Source organism: Pyrus communis, chromosome 10 (genome assembly GCF_041283825.1).
Source record: "Pyrus communis isolate YQ-2024b chromosome 10, ASM4128382v1, whole genome shotgun sequence".
Classification (NCBI taxonomy): Eukaryota; Viridiplantae; Streptophyta; class Magnoliopsida; order Rosales; family Rosaceae; genus Pyrus; species Pyrus communis.
The window spans coordinates 25,603,515-25,614,750 of NC_142574.1; the positions used below are offsets into that span (position 1 = coordinate 25,603,515).

Sequence of the window (11,236 nt, forward strand, 5' to 3'; positions counted from 1 at the left end):
ATTTAGATGGCAATTGGCGACTTTAATGTTGTTCTTAGCGCTCATGAACAAGTGGGTGGTTGTTTGCCAGCTCGAACTTCTTATGAGGATTTCCACAATATTACTGAGTTTCATGAATTTACTCATATCGACACTATTGGTGCTTTTTATACCTGGGGCTAAAGGTCGGGGTGTTCATGCACTACTACAAAAGTGGCCTTATTGTGTCAGCGGTTGGTGTCGGTTTTATATAATATAGTGGCGGATCAGACATTTATGGCAGCCAATTTACATGGTGTCAGAATTACTGTCGGTTATAACCGACATAAATTGTATATGTCGCTTATAACCGACATAGACTGTTAATGTTGCTTATAACCGACATAGTTTTTAATCTTTTCAAATGGTGATGTGATTGGTGTCGTATAAAAAAAGAATCGTGTCGTTTTCAACCGACATAAAGTTAATGTTGGTTAAAAAAAGAATTGTGTCGCTTATACCCGACATTAATAATTCTTTTTAGATATTTTAAAACTTCTTGTCAATTGTCGTTGACAGGTTGGTGTTCTTTATGTATCTTCTCTCAATAATATCAGAACCCTCTCTCTCATTTCTCTCAGCCCTCTCTCCCTTTAATATCAGAACCCTAGCTGCAACTCATTTCCCTATAATGAAGCACCCTAGCCGCACCTCATTACTCACTCTTCTCTGCAAAAATCCAAAATCAGCGAGTCTACCATGGAAATGTAGGCACATCTAAGCTCCAATCTTCCCACAGAGGTAAACATCGACCCTGTCATTGTTGAATATGTGTCCATTTGATGATTTTTATACAGAAATAAGAAGCAAACTAACACATGCTTGTTTGATTTGTGTACGAGTTTCTAGATCCGCCGAAGAAATAATGGGAAAAGGCAGAATAACACTCCAACAACTCCAGATCCGAAACAAAAAGGGTAAAAAATGTAACGACCCGTCCCTAAAATTACAATTTTTTAATTATTTTTTAAATATATGATTTTATTACTTATTATTTATTATATTATTATATTTTATTAATAGTATTATTATTATAAACTTTGGTACACTCACTTTTTTATTTTTTGCCCCCTTCAGGATTTAGATTCGAGGCACATAATCCTGGCGTCAGGGCATCTTTGCGTAGGTATCTTCAAGTCTTTACAGCATAGGACCCACTCCTTTATTCATATATTTTATTGTAATTCTTCCATCTATTCCTTGATTAGTTGTATGCTCTGAACATGTTCCGCATCGTCATATTTCTTTTTAATTATTTATTTTCTTTGTTTGTATGTTTAAAATGGCTTCGTCATCCTTGGGTGTCGGCCAGTACGTGCCTAGCCTAATATTTGGGGATATCGGGATTGGGGCGTGTCAAAAAATCCGTTGCTGATACATATACAGCGGCTGCAAATACAACCCAAGAAAGATGCATAGGTCCAACAGTCACGGTACTCGTCCCCAAACGTCTGATCTCAGCTAATCTACAATAAAGGTAATAATCTTTTCTGGTTTCCCTTCACTGATGTGACCTCGGCATGCATTAAATATGTCCATATATGAATGTGAACTCCTTATTTCTGGTTGTGAGCAGAACAATGGCTGATCTAGTGTCCGCAAAGGAAATGGCAAAGAGTGGCTTGGTTAAATCACAGTTCCAAGCAAACAAAAGGTAAGAAAACTTGTTTGTACATGCTATAGGTTTGCTCTTAAAAAATATGGCTATGTATCACGGCATGTCTCATATTCCTGCATTGTTTGTGTAGGACACTCGGACCTAGGGTATATCCGAGAAAAGGAAATGTTGAAGTTGTAGATCCAAAGGCAAACAAATTATCAACTGACACATCTTCGGATATGAAAGGTACACTCATCTATGCTGAGATTTTGCTGGATCTGCAATGTGTGTGAATGGATATGGAATGCATGTTTCATTTGAAGATACATGTGGACCATTTGGAACTTGACCTGCTCTGAGAACAAAAGAAAAATCCACCTTCAAACTGAATAAATGACATGTTTTTGTTTTTTTTTTTTTTTTTTCGAATGCATTAGTGATAGATCCACTGAAAACAGTCGTGTTTCCTCAATAACTCATGGAGTTGTTTATTTGTGGTAGGAAATTATTTATTTATTTTTTATTATTAATAGTTTGTGGTATCGCTTATGGGCGACAGTATAGTTGTTATTGTTATTTTATTTATTGAATTGTTAGGTGGTGTCGGTTAGGGCCGACAGTATAGTTGTTTATTTTATTTATTAAATAGTTAGGTGGTGTTGGTTAGGACCAACACTACTATCCTTTTTTAATGTCGCCTATACCCGACGTGAGTTTCAATGTCACTTTTATCCGACACTACTATCCTTTATTTATTTTATATTGCTTCCTTCTTCGTGGCGGATTAAGAGGACTAACCGGCATCAAAAGTCTTTACGTGATGCTAGCAATAGTGTCGGTTCTTTTATCCAACATTGCATGAGTTTATGTCAGATTTTTACCTATTATACGACAGAAATTATGTTTTCTTGTCGATTTTTGAACTGCCAGTTATAGGTAATTTTGTAGTAGTGATGGTCACATGGTGAGGCGTCTTTATCAATATCTATGTGTTGGCCTCACACTAGTTGTTCTTCTTTTCCAAAAGTAGCCTCTGATCATAATTGTCTTGTTTTTCGGCCTTGATTGTTTTACTTGGAGGCCTTCGTCCTTTCCTATTTCAATCCATGTGAACTTTGCATTCTGGTTTTATGGATGTGGTGGCTAGTTGTTAGCAGTCTACTATTACATTTGGTTGTCCCATTTTTGTTATGTTGCAAATACTTAAGGCTTAAGTGTTGTCTTCGAGATTGGAATTATAATATTTTTTTGTGATTTTCTTCGAAATGCTGGCTAGGGAGAATCTAAGAACTATTCAAAACATTATTGCTTCCTATAGGCTGACTCAAGATAGGTTTGATGAAGAATTTGTAGCTAACACAACTGTTCTTAATTCTCTACATATGAAAGAATCTTTCTAGTGAGACCTAGCCCGAGCCCGAGTCAAATGGCTTACTAAGGGTGATTGTAATACTGCATTTTTCATGCTTATGCTTGTGGTAGGTCTTCATCTTAGAGAATTGCTACTCTTTGGGGTTGTGATAATGTGCTCTCTTCTCCGACTGATATTGTTGATTATGTGGCAAATTTTTATCAATCTTTATATTATTCCCCTTCAAGCCTTCTAGAATTGATGATGTTTGTAGTGTAATTCCACCTATGGTTAGTAAGGTAGAAACTCCAATCCTTTGTTCTTTATCTTCAGTTGGCGAAATTAATAGTGTAGTGTTTTCTATGGACCCTTTGAGTGTACCAAGACCAAATGATTTCCAGATTGATTTTATCAATCTTGTTAGGATATTGTTGGTTTGGATGTTATTGCTTTTGTTCAAGACTTTTTTTGGATGTTATTGCTTTTGTTCAAGACTTTTTTTAAGTGAGGTTGGTTATATCCCCATGGTAATTGTAACTTTGTGATGCTTATTCTGAAAGTTGAAGGGGTTGCTACTATTACTCAGTGTCTTTCCATCACACTTGAGAAGTTTTCCCTTAAAAAATAAAAAAATCTATTTATTATAGTTGATTTACTATACTACTTTAGTTTTAATTGAATTTTTGCAGACATAATATTTAAATAGTAATTTATAATATGAACTTCTTTTATCATAAACACGGAGTGTTTTTAGGAGGAATTTCTCCTCATTCTTTAAAGCCAAGCATTTTCCTAATAGAAAAAGAACATTCTTATTCAGTGAATAGTTATTCAATTTTTACATAAGTAGTTTACAATAATAGTCAAGATTACAAATGTGCATTGAGAATAATATTGTTATATTTTTTTTTTTCAAGAGTTTTTACCAAAAAGTTTATTGTCCAATATTACATAATAATGATGAGGTCACAAAATTATGTTCTTACTACTGTAACAATGTTGATTGTTATGTCTTGGACATTCTATTTATACTATTAACTTAGATTAATGTGACAACGTGATTGTATTATAAAATCATGGTTAAATCAATATTATGGTATACCATTGATGACACACCCCGACCGAGATCAGGGCGTGCTGGCCGTCACACGAAGGTGACGTAACCATGTGCGCGTGCGGAAGCTATTAAAATAGTAATATAAAAGTACGAATAAATAAAAACCTAATAGCATACAAAGTACTAGTGTATGTGAGACACAATTCAGAGCAATTCTACAACAGTCCAAAAGGAAAAGATACGACATATGTACACCCGAAGGTGACCCTACAATGGTGAGTGTCTGTCAGAAATGCCGGGACGCCCTCTGGGATAAACCACCGAACTTGCTAGACCACTAGAACCTGGAGGGGCGAAAAACAAAAGCGTGAGTGGGCAAAAACAAAGCTCTTTGAAAACTCTTTAGCAAAATACATTCTAACCCCTCGCCGTAAAACCTGTATACTTCCCAGAAAATGAACATATATACGTATGTATAGATATGTCAATCATGCTCCATGATATGCCATTCTGAAACTCGTAATCAAATATAAATGCTCAAACGTAAATCACATCAATAACATATAATCTAGCAGCCGGGAGTCACCTAACGTGACCTGTACGGCTGTAGATAGAGCTCCACGCTCAACTCAACATCTGAATCTGCACACGAGTCGGAACCACCTATTGTGGTCTGTACGACAAGCTGGGTGTAATATATATGTATGCTCTAGTGCTACGATCACGTGAAGCTGGGCGATAAATCGCGGGTCACCTACAAGTCGGAACCACCTAATGTGGTCTGTACGACAGGCTTGCACCTATCTTGGATCCAAGGCGAGCATGCGGTGCTGGTGAACATACACGTGAAGGCTGGGCCCTGGCCTCGGGCGGGAGCACTAACACCGGGGGTGCAGATTATGAGCTCTCTAAGCATTTCAAACTACTATTGCATAATAAACAGGAATGCATAATAACGTGAACACCGCTTACCTGGCACTCACCTGTGCGTCCACAGCAGCAAATACACATTTATATACATATGTATGCCACTACTAATACATGCGATGATGCGTAAACAACATTCATATGATGCATGGCATAAAACAACCCTTTTTCCATTTAATTTCTGGGAATTAATATGTATATAGGTATATACGGAAAACAAAAGCCCACTCACTGGTAATTAGAAGGGTCGTAGCCCCCCTGCCTCGAGTATGAACGTTCGTCCTCGGGAAACGAATCACCTATACGCAACAAAGTTACGAAAACATTAATTTAAAAGCACCTAAGCAACTTCTCGTAATAACTTCTCATACATTGCTCAAAATGGACAATTGAATATACCAATGTGACCTACACAACCTCAGGATCACACCCATATTTTTAAAATAATTTTTGGACCACGCACGCGCCCCCACGCGCCTGACCACGCACGGACCTACGCGCCCCCACGCGCAGTCACGTGCACTGCACACTGACGGTGTCAACAGACGCCGTCAGGAATATTCCGTTAACCTGACGGAATATTCCGTTAACCTTAACTGACGCCGTTAACTGACGCCGTCCACTGCCGTTAGGAATATTCCGTTAAACTTAACGGAATATTCTCCTTTCTTCTCCGGCCAGTCGCCGGCGCCGTCGCCGGAAAACTGGGAATTTTTCAAACCTTGTTTTCTCCTTCGTTTTTCAACCAAATTTCACGTTCTTTATACCAAAATGAAGCTTAGGACTAGTAGAATCACGTTGGACTACTTTCAAGGCCTAAAAATTGCTAGATCATACCTGTTTTCAAGGTCAAAACTCGGCCAACTTTCAAACCTAGCCTTCCCGACGTCCAAACTCGTCCAACGAACTACTCCCAAGCTCCTGGGAACCTCACAAACACAACTACAAGCTTAGAATCTCCTAAAACAAGCTAGATTAATCTTGCATGAACAGTGTTCAAATCGGACCTCGTCGAAACGACGTGAAAACAACGATATCCTTACCTGAAAATGGCACCACTGGACTCCTCTCAGCCTCACGAGCACGATGGTGGTCTTGGTTTCTCGATTGGTGGAGATTTGAGTATATGTGTGTGTTGTCTGTGTGTTTGTAGAAGGAGAAGAAGAAATGGGCTCGGGGGAGAGAGAGAGAGAGAGAGAGTGAGGGAAGAGAGAAGAGAGAAGAGACAGAGTGAGGGAATGAGGGAGGGAATCCCGGAAAGTTAAAGTGTGTGTGTGTGTGGGTGTAATCCAATACATTCCACACCACACCAACAACTAATAACGTGACAAAAACGATCTAGGGGTAAAATCGTAAATTCAATGTACGTTTCTATAAATCCCGGGACGGGATGTTACAACCTACCCACCTTAATAGAATTTCGTCCCGAAATTCAAAATAACTAATTACACCCCTAACGGTCAAAGAATAATCTAGGATATAAATCCCTCATCCTATTTTCTGTCTCCCATGTCGCTTCTTCAACCGAGTGATTCCTCCACAAGACTTTCACCAAATTCACCGTTTTGTTCCTCAGAACCTTCTCTTTCCAATCCAAGATCGTTAACGGTTCCTCGTCGTACGTCAAATCTGGATTTATCTCTAACGGTTGAGGAGGTATCACATGCAATGGATCGGCAACATAGTGTCGAAGCATAGACACATGAAAAACGTTATGCACTTTAGCCAACTCCGGAGGCAACTCCAACCTGTAAGCTACCTCACCAACTCGTTCTGTGACCGTGTACGGTCCAATGTACCTGGGACTCAACTTTCCCTTCTTTCCAAACCGCACAACACCTCTCCACGGTGAAAGCTTCAAAAACACCCAATTTCCGACCTCATACGTTCTGTCCGTAGCATGTCGATCTGCTAAACTTTTCTGCCTGTCCTGAGCTGCTTTCAGGTTAGACCTAATTACCTGAATATTTTGAGTAGTCTCCTCAACAATCTCCGGACCTACTAAGACTCTTTCGCCAACCTCTGACCAACACAACGGAGTGCGACAAGATTTACCATACAAGGCTTCAAATGGCGCCATGCCAATGCTCGAATGGAAACTGTTGTTGTAAGCAAATTCCATCAAATCCAATCGCTGGTGCCAAGCATCACTGAACTGTAACACTGATGCTCGCAGCATATCTTCCAAGGTCTGAATAGTTCTCTCGGATTGTCCGTCCGTCTGTGGATGATACGCCGTACTGTAAAGTAGTCTCGTACCCAAAGCTTCCTGAAAAGCTACCCAAAACTTCGATGTGAATCGTGGATCACGATCCGAGACAATACTTACAGGGACACCATGGTACTTCACAACCTTTGAGATAAACAACTCTGCTAACCGGCTCAAAGAGTACTTCTCTCTCACTGGAATGAAATGTGCCGACTTAGTGAGTCGATCAACGATCACCCAAATGCCATCAAAGCCATTATGTGTACGCGGCAACTTGTACACAAAATCCATAGTGATATTTTCCCATTTCCACTCTGGAACGGGAAGCGGCTGCAACAATCCAAACGGCTTCTTTCTTTCTGCTTTAACCTGCTGACAAACAGCACAACTGCTCACATACTCAGCTATCTCCCTTTTTATACCCGGCCAATAGTAAAATGGTCGAATGGTATGATACATTTTAGTTGCCCCTGGGTGCATGGCATAAGCCGAGATATGTGCTTCATCGAGAATTTCTTTCTTCAAATCCACATTACTAGGCACGAACATTCTACCCTCTAACATCAACATGCCATCAGAATCACGAACTCTGAGGTCTCGCCTCCTTCCTTGATCTCGAGCTCGAATTAGTTCTTGAGTCTGTTCATCAGTTACCTGAGCTTCAAGCACCCGATCAACTAAGATTGGCCTAACTTGAAAATTAGCAAGTAATGCCACTTCTCGATCTTCTGCTTCTAACCTTACTCCCGTAGCACGCAAGTCCACCAAAAGAGGAATACGACTAGCGTACAGCGCATTGATACGACCACGTGACTTCCTGCTAAGTGCGTCAGCTACTACGTTCGCACGACCTGGGTGATAATCAATCGTGCAATCGTAATCGCTGAGCAACTCCAGCCACCTCCGTTGACGAAGATTAAGTTCCTTCTGGGTGAAAAGATACTGAAGACTCTTGTGATCTGTGAAGATCCTACACTTCTCTCCGTAAAGATAGTGTCTCCACAACTTCAACGCAAAGATGATAGCAGCCAATTCCAAATCATGTGTAGGGTAATTCATCTCATGGGTTTTCAATTGCCGCGAAGCATAAGCAATCACCCTACCATGCTGCATCAATACACATCCCAGACCATTTAAGGAAGCATCACTATAAACCTCGAAATCACCACTATCGTCCGGGAGTGCCAAAACAGGTGCATTAGTAAGACAATGCTTCAACTGCTGGAAACTTTGCTCACACTTATCATTCCACTCAAACTTAACATCTTTCCTTGTTAACCTCGTCAGTGGCAAGGCAATCACCGAAAAATCCTTAACGAATCTCCGATAATATCCCGCCAAACCGATGAAACTTCTCACCTCAGTGACGGTTCGTGGTTGCTCCCAACTCTCCACAGCTGCAACCTTTTGAGGATCAACAAGAATACCTTGAGCAGAAATGATGTGCCCCAAAAACGCGACTTGATTTAACCAGAACTGGCACTTGCTAAACTTAGCATACAATTGGTGTTCCCTCAACCTCTTCAACACCAAAGTAAGATGTCGAACATGCTCTGCTTTGGACTTAGAATACACCAGAATATCATCAATGAAGACAATAACAAATCTATCCAGGTAAGGCTGAAATACCCGGTTCATTAAATCCATAAAAGCTGCTGGTGCATTCGTCAACCCAAATGGCATAACCAGAAACTCGTAATGACCGTAACGAGTCCTGAACGCCGTCTTAGGAACATCATTCCTACAAATCTTCAGCTGATAGTACCCAGACCTCAAGTCTATCTTAGAAAATACACAAGCACCTCTCAGCTGATCAAACAAATCATCGATACGAGGCAATGGATAACGGTTTTTAATCGTCACCCGATTCAATTGTCTGTAGTCGATACACAGCCTCAAAGTCCCATCTTTCTTTCTCACAAACAACACTGGAGCGCCCCAAGGTGAAGTACTAGGCTGGATAAATCCCTTATCCACTAATTCCTGTAACTGAACTTTCAATTCCCTTAACTCAGCAGGAGCCATACGATAAGGAGTTAAAGAAATAGGATTGGTACCTGGAAGCAACTCAATATTGAACTCCACATCTCGATCTGGGGGTAAACCAGGTAAATCCTCAGGAAAAACATCAGGGAAGTGTCTAACCACTCTCACATCCTCAATTCTGCTAGGAACGGTCTCTTCCAGCACCACATGAGCTAGATACCCCTGACAACCTTTAGACAACAACTTTTTCGCTCGCAAAGCCGAAATAACACCGTGTCTTACCCCACTCTGCTCACCCACAAAAGTAACCTCAGGTAATCCAGGACGGTGAAACGTAACTACTTTCCCGTAACAATCAATGTTGGCACGATAGAAGTGCAACCAATCCGTGCCCAAAATCACATCAAAATCAACAATATCTAACGGGATAAGATCCGCTGGCATAACCACATCCTCTACTATCACTGGACATCCTGGGTACATACAATCTACGACACATCTCTCTCCTCTAGGCATAGCGAATTCTAAATCGTACCCTAGAGGTGTGGGGCGAGGTTGCGTTACTTGAGCAAATGTATGAGAAATAACGGAATGTGTAGCTCCACAATCAATTAAGACTCTAGCAAAATAACCAAGAATGTTTAACGTACCCATTATCAAGTCCGGGTTGTTCTGAGCATCCTGCAGGGAAATATTGTGAATACGCCCCTGGCCCTGCTGTCGTCCTCCACGACCTCTGCTCGCTTGAACACCGCGACCTTGAGCTCCACGTCCCTGACTGGACTGACCCATCTGTCTCGAAGATCCTGCACTACTAGTGGCATTCTCACCCTGCTGATATTGTCCTCCTTGGTACCACTGAGAACCACTCGTTGGAACTGGAGGATACGGCATGTAGTTGCTGGAATACGGGGGATAACCACCTTGTGAATACGGGTCCTGGGGATACTGATACGGTCCCGGGGCATAGGGAACAACATCACCCTGATAGTGATAGGCACCACCTCTACCTGTTTGACCATAATTACTCGGACCTTGGATTTGCCGAATCGGTGCAGGTGGCGGCATAAAGGTCTGCTGCGGCTTCTGCTGCTGACCCTGGGGACAATTCACTGCTTTATGTCCCGTCCGTCCACACGTGAAACAAGCACCGCTGATCTGCCTGCACTCGCCGAAGTGTCGGTTATTACACCTCCGGCAAAATGGGGGTCGGTTTCGGCCACCATCACTTTGTCTCTGGCCTCGAGCACCTCCATAAAACCTACCTCCGCGTCCTTGTCCAGAGGCACTGAAACCACCGCTAGACGAACTTGAACTTGCACCACCCCTTTTAAAGTTCTGAGTTTGGCGAGGCCCAAGCGATGTTTGACCTTTTCCTTTGTCGTCTTTCTTCTGATTGCCGTTTTTCTCTTCGTCACTATCACTTGACATATTCTCAGAGTCCTCTACCCTCAACAATATCTCATAGAACTCCTGGTAGGACTCACAGTGAGTAGTAGTCACCATAGAACGCCATTTCTTCTTAGTGCCCAAGCGAAAACGACGAAGCATCTCCGCCGGATTACCAGCGACATCAGGATAGTAACGAGACAAATCAGTGAACTTACGATAATACTCGTTAGCCGTCATCTTTCGCTGTTTCAACTCAGTAAATTCCTGTTTCTTACGGTCGATATACTCAGGGGGTACAAATCTCCTCTGAAACACATCCTTGAAAACATTCCAATCGGTTCTCTGAGCTGGAGTCAACATACGAAGTTCTTGCTCCCACCAAGCTGCAGACTCCATCTCCAGAAACCATGACGTTGTCTCAACCCACCTTTCCATAGGAAGGTTCCCCTGGTTATGTAACACACGAAAAGTCTTCTCTATGTGTTCCAACCAACGTTCTGCACCTTCATGACCCTCGTTACCTTTAAACTTATCCAACTTCAAGTTATACATAGTCTCCAGAGGAGTCCTCTGGGGAGGGCGCATCACTGTTTGAAGGGCTGTAGCAATCACTTCCCCCAACTGAGTAAGATCAGGAAAATTAGGCTCATCGGAGCGACGTGGTTCCCGACGAGGCGGCATGATTCTGACAGAAGA

The 11,236-nt window shown here is 41.6% G+C and overlaps 1 protein-coding gene and 1 long non-coding RNA gene across 2 annotated transcripts; one reads left to right on the top strand and one right to left on the bottom strand.

The window, feature by feature from the left end:
• The first annotated feature begins 605 nt into the window (after positions 1-605).
• LOC148693781 (uncharacterized) lies at positions 606-2,148 on the top strand. Its single transcript, XR_015952780.1, has 5 exons — positions 606-759; positions 868-944; positions 1,096-1,495; positions 1,595-1,672; positions 1,767-2,148. It is a non-coding gene; the product is annotated as an uncharacterized LOC148693781 (long non-coding RNA).
• Positions 2,149-5,181: 3,033 nt separating this feature from the next.
• Positions 5,182-11,236, bottom strand: LOC148693782 (uncharacterized). Its single transcript, XM_088677109.1, has 2 exons — positions 9,799-11,236; positions 5,182-5,252 (listed from the first exon to the last, which is right to left on the bottom strand). The coding sequence occupies exons 1-2, from the start codon at positions 11,219-11,221 to the stop codon at positions 5,182-5,184; spliced, it is 1,494 nt and encodes a 497-aa protein (XP_088533235.1). The 5' UTR covers positions 11,222-11,236.

Bases quoted from the DNA above. Each gene is read 5' to 3' on its own strand.
- LOC148693782 (XM_088677109.1), bottom strand. From the start codon at position 11,221: ATGCCGCCTCGTCGGGAACCACGTCGCTCCGATGAGCCTAATTTTCCT. The intron at 5,253-9,798 runs GTACGTTAAACA...TGTTGCGTATAG, and splicing joins CAACCCGGACTTGATAATGG to GTGATTCGTTTCCCGAGGAC.